Raw genomic sequence first — 21895 nt, forward strand, 5'->3', positions numbered from 1 at the left:
GGGGGCACCTCCCGGGGGCTGCGGCGAGGAATGAGGCGGGACTGAGGAAAACCGGCAGCTTCTTCGTTTTCCTCCTTATTCTGTGTACCGCGGGAGGCAGAGTAAAGCCACCGCCCAAAGAACGCGGTGAGGATGCACAGCACAGCTGCCTGCACCCACAGACCTGGCCGGGGCTGTTTTTCCAAAGAAAGGGCCAGAAAAATAGATTTGAGAGGAGCTCCCCAACACAGCCAATTGAAATGTACTTTATTGTATGCTTTACCATAGCACCTGTAGGATTTTTGAAGTGTTAAACACACACAATTAGAGAACTTTTAAAAAACAATTAATTTAGGAAAGCTTTGTGACAAATACCACCCAATGACCACATTGCACATGAATAGGATACAAAAGACAGAATAATAAGAACTGTTTAGTTTTGCCCCTAAACACGTACACTAAAGAGTGCATGAGATTTAGGGACTCAACACATGGAAGACCTGATTTTCCAGGAGAAGGTGCAGGCTGGTTTGATGACAATGAGCATCCAGAGCTGCTCTTGAGTGGCTCAAGACCAAGTCAGGATTTCATGTACACAGTGAACTTGCACAGCATTCACTCCAAGACCCGTGGTGAAGTGCCACTGAAGTTAAGCTACAGTCTTTCCTTTGAATTCAGATGCTTTTGGCTCAGTCCTGGGAATATTCAGGATCAGGAAATCAGGGTGAGAGGAGTAAAGCAACATTAGCATCACACTCAGAAAAAAAGGTGAAGATCAGAGAGTATAAGAATCAAGTAAAAAACACCCTAACATTATTTCTGGCTTAAAACTGCTTCCAAAAACTGTTTTTTTTTTTTTTCAGAAGATAATATCTTCTAAGTGTAGAGCCCAGGCACTTAAGTTTTTTTCAGCTTCACACTTCTGGTGGGCTCAACCTCACCCACCATCCTATCATCCAATGTAGCAATACAGTGTTAAAAAAAAATTTAAAAATAAACACACAAACAAAAAGCCCCACATGATCTCTCCAGTACAGAATGAAAGAAGCATGAAATGAGAAAAAGAGCTGTTGAAAACATTAACATGCTCAATAAAAACCACTGAAGGGTTTTAAGAGCTGAAACCACCTGGTTTTGTGCCACAACTTATGATGCAATGCTCATCTCCAACACCAAACTGGTATTTGCTGACAGCCTACACTCAGGACATATGCTGCCATCATTTTATCACCTCATGCTGTAAGGAAAAGAGGAAAACTTCTCCTACCAGCAACCCTGAAATGCCAACCTATTTTCTACACGTCATATGGCTTTGAAAATAGGGCTTCTTTTGTGCTTAAAAATAGAGGTGCAGGGAGAGCATTGTCCTCATGGAGAAGAACGGGAACGGCTGGGGGAGCCCAGCAAGGCACTTTCTCCAAAAACATTGGCATAGGAGGACTTGAGGAACTGGACATAGTTCTGCATGCTCCGGTTGGTGCTTTCCGACTGCTCCAAACGATCCTTTAAATCCTGCAGGCGGCTTTGGTACTGGCGCTCTGCCTGCAAGGAGGGGAGCAAAACAAGAGCTGAAAAGACAGCAAAAAGTCACCCTGTTTGGTTTTCATTTAAGCTGAAGTGCTGAGAACAGCAGGAATCAGCACACAGTAGCAGATAACGTTACCGTAGACGGTGCTTTGATATTTATAATTTGTTCTGTTGCTCATTTCTGACCCGCTTATAAAAACAGGAGGAGACAAAATTGGTTACTTGAGCTTTTAGAACTGATCAGCTGTAGCTATGGGGAAGTAAAAGCTTTTCTGAAGAGCAACTTGACCTCATCCACCTGCCTACCCAATTCCAACTAAAACTCAAGTAAACAAGAAGGGTAAACAGGATATTATGAAATATTCCCCTTCTTTCTTCAAGAATAAATCCTTTTCTCTAGAAGAGAAGTTACATTCTCTCTCAGGCAACCAAAACCAGTAAATTAAGTTGAAATCTGTCCATAATTCAGATGCAACTCTGTGCTGTTTTTGCAGCAATCCATAGGAGCTGGGTTTATGAACTGCAGTTGCTGCCTGGACACAGCACAGCTTCCCTTGCAGGTTACTCACATCATCTTTGCTCCGACGCAATTGGTTCAGCTCTGTTCTATTTCTACTCAGCTGGGTCTCCAAATCCAGCATCTTGGACTGGGCTGCCCTCTCTCTAGATGTTGCTCGTTCTCGAGTTTGTTCCACCTATGAGTAACAACAGAACAACAACTTTGTCAAAGTATTTTCTATGGAAGAAAGATTTTTTTTCTCCACTCCATTGCCCACAAAAAGCCCTATACAATTTAACTGGACACATTCTAATCCATAAGGAGAGCTCAGCCTTGTGTTTTCCTCTCTTCTTGTGCAAACTGGAGAGCAGGGTTCAGTTTTTCTGTGGTTTAAAGTGCTGACAAACAGTACAAGCACATTTCACTACCTGCATTTCATCGATTGTGAAGATTTACACGAAATCAGGTTTTTTACGTGTTGTGTAACTCACACAAAATTTGGTTACAGGCTCAGGAGGTATTCCTTGCATTCTCACTGCTCCCTTTTTACGGGTTGGGTAGTTTGGGGAAAATTCAGACCCACAAGAAATGACTCACTTGTCTTTTGGCATCCTCAATGGCCATCTCCAGCTGCCGTGCCAAGGAGCTGCATTCCCGTGTCTTCTCCTCCAGGCGCAGCTGGCACTGGTGGATTGACTCCTCCCGTTTTGCTATGACCTGAAGGAACTCTATGTTCTGGGCACTCGTTGTCTCTAGTTTTCTAGGTTAAGAAGGGAAGGAAACCTATTCATTTTACAGAGTGCTTGCCTTCCCAGACAGGTCCTGACCAGTCTGGAAGTAGATTCTATTCCCCGCATGAAAGGCAAGAGCACCACGAAACACTTCTCCATTTCTCAAATCAAAATTTCAAAGACTGAGGGACAAAGAGTATTCTCATACTTCAATTTTCCCTAATATCATCACTAAAACAAATTTATAAACATAGAAAAAAATACTAATATTCTGTAGCTTCAAAATTTTCAGGCTAGATTGGACAAGGAGATGGTTTATCTGCTGTCTAAGTCATCCTTTCTAACAACATTCATAAAAGGTGCTGCAGAAACCCATAACTCTCTCCAGTGGACAGCCACTAATTTTACACTATCCATGTGGGATAAGCAAATGCACAGAACCTTGGAAGCATGCTGGGAACTGGACCAAGACTGAAGATGTTTCAATCCCCTGAAAAAAAAAATTGGAAGAGGATGGAAATGAAAAGTTAAGAGAACCTAATATTTCTAACCTTTCTAGCTCCTCCACCTTCAAGGTGAGCTGTTTTCTCTCCTCCTGGGCAGACTGATACCTCTCTCTTGTGATCTCCATTTTGTCCCCCTGGAGCTCAATCTAAAAATTACAGTAAGTGATTACAGAGTATTCACTACACACATGATCAACCATCCAAAATGTACTCAGAAGGAAACGTGCTCAATGCACCACTTCTGAAGAGTGCCAGAAAAGGAGCAATGAAAAGCAAAGTGCTAAACATCCATTTTGCTGGTGCTTCCAGTTAATTTTTGGAAAGATATGAGAAAACTCTTCTGTATTGCAAATGAACAGTTGGGTCCATAAATGTTTGCATGCAGAGAGTAAGGACAGCAAAGCACACACACTAAAAGCAGACATGTGAGAGCAGCCCCACAGAGGCATTAGAGCCCAAAATACAAGGATGATTTATAATTCCAAGCCATTCAGAGTAAAGCAGCCAGACTGCAAGATCATTTTCTGTGTCTTGAGACATGGTTGTAGAAGTCATGCCTGCCCATAATTGTCCCGCAACACCAATGCAGTCCTCCTGGGGATGGAAAACAAGGACTGGAGGAAAAAAAAATTGAAATCAGAGTAAGAAAACAAGGTTGGAACAGTACTGTCAGCAAAGAACCACAGGAGGGAAAGCTGACAAGATGATGGAGGCAACAGAATCAAGTGCTGGCATTAGTAAGTGATGTCACGGCTGCTACTCAAGTCCCAGCAGGGTTCTGCACCAAGAGATGAGAAACCTTGCAACCAGTAAGGAATGCTGCTAGCTAAGCCATTAACTTGCACAAAGACATGGCACACACCTTTATTTTGCAGTGCACGTTTAATCTTTTCAAAAAGAGACGAGAACAGAGATGAAGTTTGAACCTTCCTGTGAAATTCAGCTTGGTTCCAGACTTGTGGATTCCTGTGCTGCAGGTAATCTCTGCCAGTTCCTTACCCGCTGACGAAGATCTGCAATCATGACAGACAGGTCCACATTCTTCTTCTCATAACTCTGAAGCTGGTCCTGACATTCTGCCAGCCGTGTCTCTGTGATCTTTAGAATCTCAGGAAGCTTTTCCAGCTCAGCAAGCTTGCTCTGGAACTGCTTGCGCACCTACGGTCAAAGAAGACAAGATGGAGAACTTCCTGATGTTGATATGGTAAAGACTAAAAAGTTTCTCAGCTTTAATTTAGGTTTGTTAATCTGCAACTGCAAAGCTCTGTGTGGATATTTGGACAGTGTTTGAGTTCAAAGCTAAGTTTCAAAGCCAAGGTTCAAGGCTTTTTCTTAGGATTTGGCATTCCCGTTGGATGGAGTGATAATGAGTATTTTGGATCCTGGGTTTTGATTTTACAAGCTTGCTCTTTTCTGAGGACAGCTGTTCCACATCAGAAAATGGTGTAGCCTGCACAGTCCACTGTTCTAAACCACTACTTCTGCAGCAAAGGACACACTAAGCAATTTAAACACCTCTAAAGAACATCATAAAGTAAAAAAGAAGCTTCTAAATGTTTGATAAATTTTCCAGAATTAAAAAATCCTGTGAAAAAGACAAACTTATATAAGCCTTTTATTTCCTATCCAGCCATGTTTCACTATATTCAGACCAACAAAATCCATGAATGTCTACAACATATCAGTCTTCAAAGGAATAGTTACCAGTTCAATCTCCTTGTCCATTTCATTCTTTAGTGTCTTGTTCTCTTTATCACACTTCTCCAGTTGTGCTGCCATATCATCTGCTTCCATTCGGGTCTTCAACACCTGGACCAAAACCCCACACACTTTATCTGTTATATATATATGTTTTCAACAAACATGCAATGCTTTAGAGTAACACTTTTGTACAAGGGCTGGAGGTTTTGACAAGATGCCTACCTCTGACTTGTAGCTTTCAATCATCCCTTCATAATTCCTGACAGAGCTCTTGAGCTGCTGCACTTCCACCTGTGCTTGGTTCAGCTTTTCCTCCATTGGGACCACACTGGCCTGAAAAAAGAGACATCATGCTTTAAGTGCTTGGAAGTAGCCAAGCCAGCTGTCTAATATGGTCTAGACTAAGGAAACAGGTGCTTTTGTCAGGCTTCAGTGGGTTGCCAAATTTACACCAGAAAAGCACAGAGGCTTGTGGTGGATATGTGGTCTTTCCATTTGCCTGAATGTCCTGTGCTACTGGGGTTAGGGCCACTCTCTATTTGGATCAATGCCTACCTTTCCAAGAAGGAAACCATGTAGGTCACCTACAAGATCACCAGTGATATGAGATGACAGAAGAAATATGCCAGGCATCTTGTTTTATTCTGGAGATTATCATTCTCCCTGCGTGAGCTACAGTTTTTTGTTCTGTGGCCATCAATATGAAGATGTAAGGACAAGATGTAAGATCACAGTTGTATTAAACAAATTTGCAATACTCCTATCCAAAACATGGAAGAAACCCAGCCTTCCTGTAATGTTCACATTCTTTGTCTCTTCTGAACACACTTGCCCTATCATACTCAGCTTATGATAACTAAACAGGTTTGAAACTAAATGGGAGCAATGGCTGAAATTCAACTCTGTCCTCAGAGGCCAAGCTTGTTATAATTGTTAATTTTCCCCCCTATTATTTCAGCTTCAATCCCCTAAGAACCACTGACCTTTAGCTTTTCATTCTCCATTTTGAAAGAAGTGTTCTCTGCAGTGTGTCGTTGCAATTCATCCACCAGAGCCTCTCTGTCCTCCCTCATCTTGTCCTCCAGGCTTGTCTGCTCTTCCAGTAACTCTGCAACACGGCTGCCATAGAGAGAGAAATTTAATCCTTAAGTGAAAAGAATGAATAAGACTCCTAACCCTTGCAAATCAGCTTCTGAAACAGGACTTTTCCCTATCCTCTCATCTTCCTCCTCCAGTCATGTATGCACACCTATCTGCTACACATTGTTCTACTACCTCAATCTTCTTAGCCTGCTGGAAACAAACATAAATTGTTCCCTGGAGCTCACTGCATTGCCTCCAAGATACACAGGGTAGAGGTACTTCTCTCATCTTGTACCTACCTATTTTTTCCTGCAGCAACAACTGTATTGCAGTGATGCTAATGCATTAATTTAGTTTCAAAACAAAACTGGCACAAACCACACTGCTTGTCTTCTCTGGTTCCTTTCATTCAACCATCTCAAAGAATTCTCAAAAGAAGGACAACCTTATTTCTTTCAATACACTACAAAATGGCAAAGAAATAGAGTTTTAAGGGTTGGTAAATCCTAAAAAAATTGCCTTTGCTGTGGCAAGTCAACAGCAGAAGCTACATCTCTCTCTCTCTCTCTCTCAATCTCTCCAAACTCTGCTCTAGTCCTTAGGCACTGCTGGTTTTGCTTGGACAGTTAGAGGCAATGCAATTAAATTATTCAGTTTAATTAAATTATTCAATTAAATTATCCTTGAACTTAGAACTCATCCCCACTCACGCTTGTTTCTCTACACTATTTTTATTTCAACCTGTTCAGTGTAACAATTTCCAGTTCGAGGTCACTCTTGTCCTTTACTACTTTGTTGTAGCGACTCCTCCAGGACTCCAGAGTAGACAGTGCCTCAACAACATAACTGTCCTGTCAAACAAAAGAAATACATGAGAAAAAAAGAGCAACAAAAATGTCACTGAACACAGTGGACAACATGCAGACATAATGATATGGGTAAGCATGGTATGTGAAGACTTCACTAAGACTTTTAAAAGATTGAAGACAAGTATTTATTTTCATTCTTCTTGATCCTTCAGAGAGGTGCTCTCCAACACTGCTGTCAGCCAGCAGACATAACAGCAGTGAAAAAAGAATCCTCTTTGAGGGCAGATGAACTATCAGAACTACAAAGCATGGCTAAGATTCTACTAGTAGCTCTGGTCCCTGAAATTCTAAAAACAAGGAAGAAAAATAAAATCAAGTACCTTGTAACAAATTATGTTACCTTCTAATTTGTTTCAGTCCTGACTTCCCTATTTTTTCCTGATATTCTTCAGTGATTTTTCAAAAGGAAATTCCAGTACATCTCTAAGTGTCTGTGTTTTTCTACTCGAGTAGCTTCTTGATTAACAACCCAATCAACCCAGAATGTTCACCCAAAACTGAACTGAAAAGCTTTATTTCATTGGCTTTTGTCAAGTCTCAGATGGTTCTAAAGTACCAGGTGAAAAATCAGACCTGCTGCTATAATCCCTAAGTTATGACACATCCTAAGTTAAGGACGTGCAGCAAATATAGTGACGGCTGAGAAAAATGGATTTGTTCTAAACTTAGCACAAATGGGCCAAGACAGAAATAAATCTCATTAGTTGAAACCAGAGACTCTCCCCAGGGTCACTACAGAAAGCAAAAATTTAGATGCATGATCTGAAAATGAGGTCTCTGTATTACAATCAGGTACCTTCTCTGCTAACTGGACCTTCAACTGCTCTGCATAATCCTCAGTCCGCTCTGCCCGCTCCTTCTGTGCCCGGATGGCTTTTTTCAGGGCCTCTTTATCACGTTCTGCCTTCTGCTTTAGTTCTTTCAGTTGTTCTACAGTAAGTTCCACCTCTGCCTTATGCTGAGCTTCACTGCGTTCCAGATTCTGCAGGGGGAGGAGAAAACACAGCACATGGAATAATGTCCTTATACCTGCACACCCAGAACAGCAGCTGAGCTCCTAGTAACAGGGGAGACAGCTGGGCATAAACCCCCAACTGCCAGCCTGGAGATACTTTTCACCTACACAATTATATACCTTCCTTTCCTTCTAGAAGTCTTATTTTCTTATTTCTGCTCTCTAAAATACTGCTTTTAATCTTCTGACCAAGATAAATACTAGTCTGCCAGTCTCTGATCTATCCCAGAACATTCTCTTTATTAACAGAAATGCTCTCATGTAATAATATTGCTTTATGCAGCCATATATCTTAACAGAATTAAAGCCCTTCTAAACCATTACCATGCAAATGTTCATCAGAACATCAACAGATATGATAAATGTAACACTTTGAACAATATAAACCAGGAGAACTTTCTCCTCCTCATTAACACTGCAGAAAACATGCATGAGTGTGATCAAACTCAGGAACTCATGACAGCAATTTTTTCCAGAAAGCACATTAAATAGTTTACAGTCTGTCCTGATGCTTGAAAAGATGCAAAGCCATCTTTTAAAAATTATGTGTACTTCATTTGAAAAATACAGTGCGTTAGTAGCATAAACATCACGGGCCAATATTGCAGGCTACCAGAGCAAGAGGAATGGCTGGTGAGAGCTACTTCCCTTGTCAGTCAGTTCAGTTCATCAGAGCAAATGAAAAGAACCCCCAGTGAGCACTGGAAGCATACCCGGATCTGAATGCTCAGGCGGTTGTTCTCAGCTTCTTTGTTCCGCAGCTGCGCTTGCAAACGGCCTCTCACAACCTCCATGGATTTGGAGAGCTCAGCTGCTGCCTTTGCCTGGTCCTGGATAAGAAGGAAACAAGGCACACACCTTTTCCCCTCACCAATCTAATAGTGGGAATACTTTCTAATATGTAACAGTGCCAGATTTCTTCATTCAATGATCTCCAGCCACCTCCACTTTCCTTCTCAGCTCCTTTACCAAATGAGCAGCCATTCCTTTTATGAGATGGAAATTACTGGTCTGGAAGATTTTTTTCTAGGGCAAAACATCCCTCCATCCCTCATCCACTACATTCCTTTTTTTACTTCCTAAAGAGAGGAACAGACTGGAATTTGACATCAGGAACTAAAGGATCTTGAAACAGAAAGACAATTCAGCAATAAGCCCAAGCAAAGAGAATACTACCTATTCATCCTTGTGATGGATGTTTCATTAGCAGAAAATTGAATCCACAACTGTGTGGGAATAGGTAACTGTCTAATTTTATAAGCAAGCCAGTCATCTGATCCCTTAAAAAAGTAATTGTTTTGCAATTACAAACTCGGATTTTTGGACTACCTAAGGTTCCTCAGAACTGGAGGGTGGAGCAGGAAACAAAACCAGAAAAAGAAACCTACCTTTTTATCCTGTATCTGAATGGTAAGATTGTCCACTTCCTCTTCTTTCTCCCGAAGCTTCATTTGAAGTTGCTGAGAAAACAAACACCACTCACATGTTAAGTAACAAACACATTTAGGTTGTTGGATGGAGGGAAAGAGGTGTAACTGCCAGAGAGATTATGGTTTGCTTACCACTTTCTCTGCATCTGAATCAGCCAGCCTTTTCAGCAGTGCTCCTTGCTGCTCCAGGATCTTCTGAGCATTTTTCTACAAAAGAAATACATGAGAAAATTTGTTAATGAGAAGTCAATTTAGATGCTTTAACATCCTCACGGCAGAAAAAGTCAGTTGTACTCTATGAAATAGGTAGGAATGAAAAACAAAAAACAAAACTATCCATCCTTTATGACACAAAAAAAAAAAAAAAAAAAAGAAAGGTTAAAAGAATTATATTTCAGTCCACAAGACAACAGAGTCTCCTGTACTCTTCCAAAGTTCCAGCACACCACTCTGCTCACCTCTCGGTTATGATGCTCTCTAAGAAGTTCTCGCAGTGTCCGGTTGGTTTCTTCAAAGGTGCTCAATTTCTGGAGCAGAAGCTCTTTTTGTCTTGTCAGTGTGTTAATGTCTGAGCTGCTCATGTGTTTCTCCTAGAGGAAAAACAAAGCAAAAATAAAGAAGAGAAGGACAGGACAGGGCAGGGCAGGGCGGGGTGAAGAAGGGAAAGACACCTACAGTGTTGAGTCTCTCAATGGTGTGCTTCAGGACATGCATCTGCCTGGTTGCAGCTGCTCCATCCCTTTCTGCATCACTCAGCTTGGACATCAAACACTCCTTCTGATGATGCAAGTACTTATTCTCTAACCTGTAATGAAAAATCAGCCATCAGAGAAATAAGAGGCTTTGAAAGCTGTACCATATGCAGCTGACTGGATAAAACCCACAAAGTCCCTCAAATCAGAGGCTGAAAACTGTTAACAAACACTACTTAAGATTTACCCTCTTTCAGTGGGGAAATTGCTTTGATAGAAGGCAGTAAGTTGACACCAGGAGCTTGTTAGGACCACAGCTATGAAGCAGGAATTCAGAGGGGACAAGCCAGGCTCATACCAGACCCTGCACAAACTACGTAACCCATAACACAATGCTGTGCCTTTCCTAAGCTTTCTGTGCCCAAAGTTGTTAGGCAGAGCTTGTAATGTCAGAAGTATTCACAAGGATTTCTGAAAAGGGAATATGCAGTATTAACTTCCAAGTGATCCTCCAAGTCCCCTTTCTAAAAGGTGACAAAAAGTCCAAGAACAGTAGCTCTTCAGCAGCACTGCAACCCAGGGTACAAAATACCCAAATTATGTCAGCTATGAAGGAGGCAGGTGCATTGTAAATATCACTGCTTGCAGTAGCAATAAAGAACTGGAGCTTTCTTACAGGGTCAGATCTTTCTCTTCCTTTATGCGTTCCAGATTGCGCCTCAGCATTGAATTCTCATGCTCTGTTTCCACCAGCTCCTGGGTGACTTCATTCAGTTCTTCTTTCTGCTCCTCAAGCAGACGCTTTGTCACTCGCTGCTGCTCCTCCTTTTTCTGCAGCTTGACCTGATGAAGATAAATAGAACTTAACACAAAACAGGTGCTTTAAAGTGATGCACAGAATCCACATCTCAAACCAGTGAAACAGCAATCAACTGCACCAAACAACAAATAATGATTTCTGTTGGGTTTTTTCTCCCTAGATACTCCCAGGCTGTTCCTGTGCAAAAAGGATGTAGGTCACTTATTGCCTGGAAGTATCTTGTACCCCACAAGCACAGGGAGACACGAGCATCCTGGCTCTAAGTGACACACCAAAAATTGTCATCAGCCATGAGACATGTGGCAGACCTCAACCATGGCAGGGAAGGAGCTCTGGTAGCAGTTCACACACTGAAGATGGCTCCCATTGCTCCAACTATTGCTTGACCCAGGGAACCAGGGGAAACAAACCTAAATAGTCCCTGGCATTCTGCTTCCATCTACCCAGTCTGGATTACTCAGGAGGTTCTGTGGCAGCGCCGTGTCACTGCTGGCAGTGCAAATGAAACTGTGTACAAACTACTCAGGAGCTGAATGGGGCTCAGAAGTTGATTACTGCTCCTCAAGAAAGACACGTGCATTTCATTTGGCAGTTAAGAGCACTACAAACACTGGAAGATGTGAAAGAAGAGAGAACCTAGAGGCAGGTTGAACTACTGTACCAGACTTGCTTCTGAAGAAGACAGATTATTTGAAAACTGAAGCACAGCAACACCTTATGTTTTAAAATGTTTCATAGTAGGGCTTAAGATCTCACTAGGACAGTTCAGCTCTTCTAAACAACTCAGATTGATTTTTATTGGTTTTAAGCAAGCTAAAGACTACCCTGGGTAGTCTTCCATTGCACCAAGACTTGACTCCAGCCCCTCTTGCCAAGCAATTATCTACAAAGCTTTAGCCAGAAGTCTTTAAATTGTGTCCTCACCTCATTCTTCAGTGTCCCCACCACATTCATCAGGCTATCTATCTTCTTTTCATAATCATTCATTTTCCTGCAAACAGCATCCTCCTCATCTGTAGAGAAGTCACTCAGGCGCAAAACTGACAGCATTTTTTCTGAATCTGGAGGTGTAATTTCCAGGCGGTGAGTTGGTCCCTGGTAGAAAAGCAATAAAGAACATTTTATTACTTTTTTACTATAGTTATAAACAGTATTCTAACCCTAACTCTGCCAAAACCAGATACCGGGTTGCATCACTGCAATAAGCTTATTAAGGAAAAAACCCCACAGTAAACATTTTGTTTCCACCAGGGAAAGGTCAAGAATGCAAAAAGGTTGAAACACAAAAAGAAGCCTCAGATAACCCTGAAAGTTTTTTTAGAGATTTTGCCATACCTCCCATTTGCAGGGGGACTCCCGGACAGATGTTTTGCCTGGGGGTATCCAGGGGGCCTTAGTTTTCATTCGGGCAGCTCGGCTGATGTTCATGGTATCCCCTTTCTTTTTCTTTTGTTTTTGCTAAAGAATGAGAAAAAAAAATCACAGACTTTTGAAGAACTATTTACAGCTTTTAGTGCTGCAAAACCAAATGAAATTTAATTTGTATGAAAATATCACAAAGTTTCACACAATTCAAGAGCTCAGACAAGTCAGCAGCCATCAGAGGAGAGCAACACCAGTGAGAAGGAAAAGATTATTGGACATAGTGTGGCTAGATGTTGTAGGTTATTCTTATTTATCACATAGCAACACTGAGAATACCTGTGATGTGATGAGAGCCTTACCCAGCAGGCCAGGGAAGGGAGATGGGGGCAGGGAGGAAGGAAATCTCTGTATGGAGATACAAAAAAACCCACCAAGACACAGCAATGCAACCCATTCACATGAAGAAGGAACAACCTGGGAGATCCCTTCTCCATTCCAGATCCATCTCACAGAAGTATTTGAAGTGATTACTGACAATTTACCAGTGAATATGAATATACATCCTACAGTTCTAATACAACAGTAAAAGACACCTTGAAGATTTTCGTGGTGCTTCTAGGACCCTTCACCTTCTTCTCTGTAGCCCTTACAAACACCCAGCTACACACTCCTACCTGGAATTTTGCAGGTGTGGTTTTCTGACCCTTTTTTATATGGACATGGACAGGGGTGTTTTCATCCACATGGACGTGCAAAGGGGGAGATGAGGAACGGCTCTTCATGGCTCTTCTCCCACAAATGGGAAAGGGTAATACAATGAAAGAAAACCTGTGAATAAGGAAACTGGAAATAACAACCCTTCTCTCTGTGCCAGAGAGCAACAGTGGCCAGCCTGTGTCAAAGTTTGACCTTTCTTTCAGTAGCTTCTGCCATTTTGAATTGCACCCTATTTTGCTGTAGAACTAAGATTAATACAAGTGATTTCCCTGCTTATGGTATTTCGCTTTTAATGTGGTTATCAAGGACCAAATGCAGTTGGATTGATGCCAGGTGTCTGTAAAAGTCATTGGAGACCCAAGTCTTAAAGTGAGTAAGTGAATCAAGGCTGCCAGCAATGAACATGATATGGTTATGAAGAGAAATTTGACAGGGAGAGGGAGCATTAAGGAGTTTAGTTAAGAAAAAATCATCAGGAAACCATCGGCTCTTTCCATCCTAGAATGCTGAACCTGGAAACTGACATATGCATTTAACTCTTGAAGTGTCCTTATGAAGTTAAAAAATAAGCATAACCTTAACCAGTATCTAGTACAAGGAAAAGCCTAGAGACACAAGGCTCAAGCCACCCTTGAGCCTGATGCTTTGACTGAGGTAATGGTATAATGCAACTGCAAATCTTACAAAAATCCACCAGCAGGACTAATCTGATTCTGGCCAAAAGGGTTTTGTCAACTTAGGTAAAATTACTTACAGTTATTCTAAAGCTTTTAGCTCTTCTTGACTGTGTGCTCTGTAGAGAGACTCCAGTTACATCATTGATGGATGAGGGGCACCTGATACAGAAATAAAAGAATTAACACTAATAGGAAAAGGTGCCAATTTCTGAACACTCACTTTCTTTCCACTGAAGGCAACACATGGGCTGAAACACATCAAATATATGAACCCAACCAACAGAAGTTGGTGTGTCCTGGATTCCTCTGACAAGCATGGGATGAGGGAAGGACTAAGACTGTAATCCCTACATATTGACGATGAAAGTTGCTTTAAACAATGGAAAAAGCTTTGTGAAATTACCTATGATGTATCTTTATACAAAGTTACAAACCTTCAAATTCTAACTGCAATTTTAACCAGTTTCATAAGGAAACAACACTCGAATAGTTCCCAGGGTACCTGTACATGCCCTCCCAAATGCCACACCTTCCCTAAATTCTGCCATCATTGACAAATTCTGTAAAACTTGACATACATGTTAAGATTCTAGGTTTACATAGTTTTGCAGGCTAAAGAGATGCATTCAAATTAGTGCCCATGCTGAAGGAAACCCAGCACCATACAGACTTGTGCTGCAATGTGTTAGATTTTGTATGATGGAATTTAGATCCTTCTTTATAGCTTACCGATTAATTTGGCTGCTTGCCAATGTTCATTAAATATCCTGTGTTAAATAAAACTAATTTTACTGCATCTGTTTCTGAGCAGTATGTGTTAAAGACAAAATGCACTTGTGTATCATGTCAGAATTATGAAAATTACAAAGGGGAAAACACAACTGTACTTCCTTTAGCAGGAAGCAACACTTCCCTGAAGGAACGGGACTCCCTAGATTATAGGGGAGTCCAAACACTTGCTGGGTGTTTTAATCCTTCTTCCTGAGGGTTAAACTCTCCTCAGAACTAAACATGCTACAGAACAACTGATAACCTACACAGAGCTTTTAAATCACCTCAAGCGAGACTCAAGAGACTCAGCTTCCCCTAGCAACAAAGTTTATGTCAGGAATTCAACTTCTGAAGGCTTTTCAAAGAACCTGTGGGTACCTCAGGCTGGCAGGGACCTGCTCTGGGGTCAGTCTGCCCAAGGCAGGATCAACTCCAAGGCCAGGGTTTTACACCCAGATGGGGCTGTAAAACCCCCAGGGGTGTAACCACCCCTCGCAGCCTGTCCGTGCCCCGGTACCGAACGCGTTTCCCACTGTCTGTTTTTAAAGCTTTGTGGGTAGCTCCCGCTTTCCCTCGCGGCGGGAAGGACCACCCCGAGGAAGGTGGGACCGCTGACAGGCCGAGGGGCCACGCAACGGTTCTGGTTGGAAAAGACCTTCCAGGTCATCGAGTCCAACCACGAACCCAACCCTCCCAAGCCCAGTTCTGAACCATATATCCCTGAGCACATTTTTAAACACCTCCCGGAACGGCGATTCAACCACCTCCCTGGGCAACCGGTCTTGGTGTTGGAAAACACTTCAAGCGAAGAAGTTTCTTTTAATAACCGAAATGTATTTCCCCTTGAGGCCATTTCCTCCAAAGGGAAGGCGCCTAAAGAATTACTCCCAGGGGTTTGGATGTGCAAGGGAACCCCCACCCTCCTGACGGGGCCCCACCCAGCAACCCCCCCCCCCCCCCCCCCCAGCCTCACCATGAAGAGCAGCGCGGGGGCCGCGACCACCTCAGGAGGTCTTCGGTGGCGGGAAGGCGGCGGGAGGAGCTGCCGTTGCCATAGATACCCCGCAACCGGAGCGAAAGGGGAGGCGGGAGCCCGCACCAGGGGCAGGAGCCTCGGCAGCACTTCCGGGATTGCCGCCACCCCGCCGCCCGCGGCTCCCACATTGGGCGATTCAAACCTCCCTGGTCACCCGCCCCCCGTCGCGTCACAATCCGAAGGAATACGCAATGGATCCCGTCACCATAGTGACGTGAAACCGATTCGGAAGATCCCACCATTAAAGGCGGGAGGGGGTTCCTCGTTAACCCCCTCCCCCCCCCCCCCTAAAGATTCCCCCGAATCCGTTTTACAAACTGATTTTCAGGGTTAGATGATACAAAGTGTATTTTTTTTTCCATTTGTGCTTTCCCGGTGTTAAGGACTCGGAGCTGACAGGAGAGAAGCAAGCTTTTATCCTTGCAGACCGTACAGTACTGGGAAGAACCGTTGACATGGAAGATTAAACGCCCACAATTCTGTCGTGGGCAGAGTGGTTCCTGTCACAGGGGAAGGATGCTTCTCCTCCTGTTCCCTCAGCACTGGGCTTACAGTATTCTATTGCAGGAAAATGTCATTTAAAGACTAATATCCAGTGTCTCAGTCAGGAAAACGAATGGATGAGTAGCGGAAGACAGCCTGAAGCAAAAGCTGCTCAGACCTGATATGGCTGTAACACTAGCCACCAGCAGCTTGCTTTTACCTGCTCTGAGAAGGGCTCCCTGCTAAAAGCAGCTTATTTACTGTTTTCAGTACAGAGTTTGTCCTCTCCAGCAGTGTCCAAGATCCTAAATACTATGTTGAAACACATGAGCAGCCGGATCCCTTCTGCTCATCAACACTTGATTCTCTACACAGGACAGTCTCTGGTGCCTGCATTTCAGTCCATTAGGTGTGTCCAGTCCATTCAACCCTCAAAAAATAAATTCCATTCCTTCTGAAATTTTTTTACCATGCAAGTACTTCAGGAAGGCAGCTGCAGCAGGCATCAGGCTGCAACTTTTTGAATGACTTCTTCCATGCGCTGGTACCAAGGCTGAATCTTGGTGTGAACCATCATGTCATCAAAGGCTTCCAGCCCTTCCATGACTCGGAGGACCCCGTACACTGCCTGTACCAGAGGATAAAGATTAGAACAACACTGAGAGTCAGCAGGGAAAAATTTGGCTAAGGGTGCCAATGAATGTCTCCACAGCCCAGCTAGTAAGGTTCTTTCCCTGTCCTGCCATCTGCTCTGCTGCTGACTAGCAGAAAGGTAGCTACAAATATGAACGTTTTTCCATGAGAAAACAGTACAGGAAGATCAGAATCTACATGCAGCTATGGGGAAAAGGTTAGTCCCATCTCCATCAAGCCCTGGTCTGAAATGCTTCACTAGCTCTCCCAAGAACTGGACAAATCCTGCTCCCAGCAGCACTGAATTTAATAAAACCTGTAGGGGGTTGAGGTTTTATTCACCATCAATCATAAGCCAGAGCAGTAACCAGGCTTGTAACCTGCTTGTATCCTGTTTCCATGTGATCAGTAACATCCACCTGCAGATGGGAACTGTGGGTTCCAATTTAGGAAACATGTTGCTGGAAGAACCTAACAAATACTGTCCTACTGAACACAAATTTCTAGATCCCCTTCATGTGAGAATTGTATTACTGCACAAAGCATGTGGACAGTGTACCTCATGCAGCTGACCTTCTCTGCCTCTGTATTAATCATTTCACACAGATGAGCAGATGGATCATTTGTAGTACACCTAACAATGAATGCAGGGATTAAACCCTTACCAAGTCAGCAAGGTTTGGCTGGTTTCCACCCATGAAGAGTCGATGTTTGCCAACAGCTTTCACCCACTCATCAACTGCTTCATACAAATCTTCTCGGACATTATCTTGAAGGTGATGTCTGGATAAAGAGAAGAACTAGTTTGAAGACACCAATTTGCTTCTTTAACCTTTTATCTCTGCTCTTATAGGCTGGTCTTTGCCTGGGAACTGGATGGTCTCTGAGAGCAAAGGGCACAACTAGTGGCTAAATAAATAGATGAACAGATGGGTTCAATATCTCCAGTTAAAGAAGTACAGCTGTTACTCATGTTTTAAATAGTTGAACACTTAGGTTCTGCTCTTTGACATCAGAGGTTCACAGCTAAGCAGGTTCTTCTTGTGTACTTGGTTTTTAGTGGTACCAACCTTTTCTTTAGCCTCTTGCTAATGAAGAACATGGCAAGAGCCCCCATGTACTTGGCAAATAAACCTTCCAGGGTGCCAAACTTCCCCTCACGGACAATGTAATCAAAAGATGCCAAAGCTTCTCTGGGGGTTCTGTAAACATTGGGGGAGATGAGGTGAACAAGCCAATCATCTGCCCATTTTCTCCACTTCATTTCTTCCCTGCAAGGATTCAAAAGAGACTTCTCAGTGAATGAGTTACAGATTGCAGGACTATAGGAGGCAGAATCACACTGGCATTAGCCAGAGTCTCTGCCAAGAATGAATGTGTCAAAAATTCCTGCCCAGCCTTGTGCCCTGCTGACCTCTCTGAAATGCACTCAGAATCAGTACCTTTGGCAAGGCTCCTCCAACCTCAAACTAAAATTAAGACTAAGACCACTAGCTTCTCCTCCTCATAGGAGAGCTAAAGTAGAAAGGGAAACTACCACTCCCTAGCATTCTCCTGTGATATAAAAGAACAGCCAAGAAGACGACTTTCAACAAGACAAGAGGACACAGTCTTAAGTTGTGCCAGGGGAGATTTAGGCTGGATATCAGAAAGAATTTTTTTACGGAGAGGGTGATCAGGCAATGGAATGGACTGCCCGGTGAGGTGGTGGATTCTCCATCCCTAGAGACATTTAAAAAGAGGCTGGATGTGGCACTCAGTGCCATGGTCTAGCAACCGCACCGGTGGGTCAAGGGTTGGACTTGATGATCTCTGAGGTCCCTTCCAACCCAGCTAATTCTATGATTCTATGATTCTATGATTCTATGAAACTGGAGGCAACTGAAGCCATGATGGTGGGAACTAGGCCATCCAACAGAATTACTCCAAATTATGTCAGAGACACAGCAAAACCACCCCTTCCGGCCACCACGTTTTTAAACACCAAGAAGATGTGACAGGATCTGCTAGCACCAGCAAGATTAGATACATGCATCATCCCCAAATGCACTGGAGCAGGCAGTGACCTTATTCTTGAAGAGCCCAGAAACTTAAGAGCACTTACACTCTCACTTCTTTGACAGGGTAGACCCGTTTTGTCTCCTTCTCATCAAGCATCAGCCAGTATTTATTCCCATACTCCGTAACCTCCTTGCCTTGCTCAGTTACAGTCTTCATAGGAGGATAAAAGGACACGATCTCTTCTAAGCTATTCCTCCTATGGACAGAAACACAGACAGCACTGATCTGGCCACTACATAAATAAGCAGATGAAAAGGCACACATTTTAAAATAAGTGCACGAGGCTCCAAATTCTGCTTGAAGTCAGTTTTGAAAAGCCTCTAGAACAACTTCTTGCTAATAACTATTCTTAGTGTACATTTCTTTGTATCACAACAAAAATTTTTGCAGACGTAAAGCTTCCTACCATTCTCAAGTGTGTGGTAGAACAGACCTAAGGAACAGTCCACAGACACATCAATTTCATTTCATTCTAGATCTTGTAGCTGGATAAATGTAATCTTAGTTCCAGAGCTAACACTAGTCCATATTTTAGTCAGTCTTGCACAAGGAGAATCTCACATGCAAAAAAAAAAAAAAAAAAAAAAAAAAAAAAGTAATTCTGAAAGGTGGAAGCTTCACTGCACATATGTATCACAACATCTCTAGGCACCATCCACACATATCACAAGCCAGGGTCAGGTCTGCTGGGCCAAACACCCAGAGATCCAGAGGTCAAGGTCAGCAAGACATTTTTGTTTGACTCTGAGAAGAGTCTTATCAGTTTCTAGTTCACCAGGGCCATTCACTTTCAACTCTTTTCTCATCATCCCATTTTCTTACTTGGAAATGAGATAGGTCTTTATTGCACTGATGATCACTGAAGAGTCATTCAATTGCTGAAAAACATAATTAAAACAAACTTTTAAAAGAGGGCGGTGAGACTGAAAAGTAAATTCTTCAAAACCTTTTTCCCTGCATGCTGAGGGTCCAAGTTAGTACTGCAATCCCTTCGCATTTCCACTGGAGCTCCTGTACATCTAAAGACAGTCTGATATTCATATCTCTTCTGTGATTATTTCAGAGCATATGAGCATCTGTCTTTTGTTCTGACAACAGAGGACCTAAGAGTCAGGTACACATGTGATACTACTGGGGTTTGCATTTAGATTCTTGGCAGCAAAGGAGGAAAAGCAACACATCAGTGAAAAAAACCAAAAAAATCAAACCAAGCTGAATCTTCAGTGTTCTTGTGATCTCATTCATTTCCCCACAGTATAAACATTCTTGTTACCACTGCTACAAACGACAAGTCCTGCATAAGGGCTGACAGAAGCTGGATAATCACCGGATTAGAACCACTACATAAACAACATGCCCTGTAAGGAAGGCCAACAAAAAACTCTAATACAGCCAAGACATAGGAAAAGATGAAGCAAGAAACAAATCTTAGGCTCTTGAGAGATTAAAAAATGATCTAAAGATTACACTGCATGTGATAAACCACAAAGACAAGATGGAGACAAAGCCAGCCTCCAATTCACTGCTCATGAGGAAATCAAGCTTTCAACACATTAAGGCTTACCAGAGGGCTTCCAGCATTGGCTAGCAGGATAGGCACCTTTCTGTAGGAAGAAAATTTGATTTCTTTCCTCATTATTGGGTTCACTTCCACAATTTCATAGGGCAGTCCATGATAATCAAGAAAAGCTCGGACTTTGCTGCAGAAAGGACACGTTTTGTACTGGTATAGAGTGAGCTGCAGGCTCCCGGCAGGCAGCTAGGGAAGGAAGAGACCAGAAGCTTCAATTTTCTACTAAAAATAGAAATATTACCTTCCTTCCACCCTCACTTTTGTTTTAAGGCATAGTCATAGACACTATTTCAATATCTGATCACCAAAGTATCTTGACTAACACATGCTTTAAATGGCATCACAAATATTCACCTTCCATTAGGATCAAATATTTGTTTTTCTGAACATTTAATCTGACAGAAACTCCTGCTCACTGCCTGATAAAAAAAAAAGTAAATCCAGACAGCTTACCCTTCTACACGCAATTCTGAAACTAAATAAAAACACAATCATACTTTAACAATCTTTAAACCATAACATAACCTCTGCCCAGGATGGTGAGAGCAGACAGTAAGTTTGCTGTTGATTTTAGCTGAGTCTGCCCCAGCGCAGATTCCTGGGATTAACCATCCTGTACACAACTGAGACAAGAGAGGGGAGCACAGACAGCAAAGGGGGATATTTCCAAACACTGCTGTCCTTCAGCGATTGGCAGGCCATGGGAAAAGCAACAACTCTGACAGACCACGCTGCTACAGCCCCTGCGAGCTTTCAGTCTGACAGGAATTCCTCACAGCGGCTCAGAGCGCTGCCACGGCCTCTTTTACACAATTTTTAAGCGCTTGTTTTTGGTTTTTTTTTTTCGCTTTTTTGTTTTTCCACCGAAAACGAAGCAAAAGTAACCGCTTCTTCTCCGCAAAGCGGTAAGAAACCACTCCTGGCCCCCCCTGAGCTCCGTCCACAGGGACTCGCGGTTGTGCCCGGGCCTCGCCGGGCACGGGGGGCGAGGGGAAGCGCAGGCGGCGAGGGAAGGGCAGGCGGCCGGGGAAGCAGGCGGGGATGGCGGCTGCAGCAGCCGTGGGAGGCAGCCTGAAGGGGAGCAAATCGGGCAGGGGGAGCCGTCTCTGGTGGCGAGCGGGGCCCGGCAACGCGTTACCTCAGCGGCCGAGTGCTCCCGCAGGCGCTGCCGCGCCGCCAGGTAGAGCCCGGCACCGCCGCCCAGCGCGAAGGCAGCGCCCAGCAGCAGGCGGCCCCCGTTCATGCGGGCCCCAGGAACCGGAGGAGCAGCAGCAGCAGCCCCGTAAGCCCGGCACGGAGCCCACAGCCGCCAAGGCGGTAGCAGCGCAGCGGCCCGCCAGGCCCGGCCGGCGACAGCAGCAGCAGCAGCCATCTTCCCGGCACGGCGCGGGTGGGCGCCCGGGGAAGGGCTTCAGGGGACGGTCCCGCCCCACCAACCTCCCCGCCCCTAAAATGGCGGCAGCGGAGGAGAGAGCGCAGTAGGCAGAGCGGCTCCGGTGGGTTGTAGGAAGGTACAGGCAGCGCGGCCCCGGTCGCTCGCAGTAGTTGTTAATGAAAGCATTAAATGGAAATAAATTAATTGTTCTCTGAGAGCCTGTCCGTCTGGGGCTGATGATTCTGAGGGGCATGTACCCACGGTGAAAGAACAAACCTTCACGCTGAAAGTTGTCATGGTTTTCATTAAAGCGTGGTTAGATCTGTTAAGTACAGCAATGTGCAGTTCTTCC

General features: G+C 43.6%; 2 protein-coding genes across 6 annotated transcripts; both read right to left on the reverse strand.

Annotated features, from left to right (window-relative positions):
* Positions 1-229: 229 nt before the first annotated feature.
* Positions 230-15768, reverse strand: ODF2 (outer dense fiber of sperm tails 2). 5 transcript variants are annotated; one of them, XM_071765782.1, is made up of 21 exons: positions 15356-15515; positions 13689-13770; positions 12892-13045; positions 12188-12310; positions 11777-11947; positions 10709-10875; positions 10016-10145; positions 9799-9930; positions 9473-9547; positions 9299-9370; positions 8624-8740; positions 7692-7877; positions 6768-6877; positions 5927-6062; positions 5166-5276; positions 4947-5051; positions 4242-4400; positions 3288-3388; positions 2603-2765; positions 2076-2201; positions 230-1521 (listed from the first exon to the last, which is right to left on the reverse strand). In XM_071765782.1, exons 3-21 carry the CDS (start codon positions 12997-12999, stop codon positions 1348-1350), a joined length of 2466 nt encoding a protein of 821 aa, XP_071621883.1. In that variant the 5' UTR covers positions 13000-13045; positions 13689-13770; positions 15356-15515; the 3' UTR covers positions 230-1347. The 5 variants fall into 5 exon arrangements, 4 of the variants coding, with proteins under 4 accessions (XP_071621883.1, XP_071621882.1, XP_071621885.1 ...); XM_071765781.1 differs by lacking the exon at positions 12892-13045 and having other exon boundaries at positions 15356-15768; XM_071765784.1 differs by lacking the exons at positions 12892-13045; positions 15356-15515 and adding an exon at positions 15123-15263.
* PTGES2 (prostaglandin E synthase 2) lies at positions 15749-21579 on the reverse strand. The gene is made up of 7 exons (XM_071765785.1): positions 21307-21579; positions 20160-20354; positions 19418-19473; positions 18639-18791; positions 17605-17805; positions 17200-17317; positions 15749-16529 (listed from the first exon to the last, which is right to left on the reverse strand). Exons 1-7 carry the CDS (start codon positions 21538-21540, stop codon positions 16407-16409), a joined length of 1080 nt encoding a protein of 359 aa, XP_071621886.1. The 5' UTR covers positions 21541-21579; the 3' UTR covers positions 15749-16406.
* Positions 21580-21895: the final 316 nt, after the last annotated feature.

The sequence above is a fragment of the Heliangelus exortis genome, chromosome 22, assembly GCF_036169615.1.
Source record: "Heliangelus exortis chromosome 22, bHelExo1.hap1, whole genome shotgun sequence".
Classification (NCBI taxonomy): Eukaryota; Metazoa; Chordata; class Aves; order Apodiformes; family Trochilidae; genus Heliangelus; species Heliangelus exortis.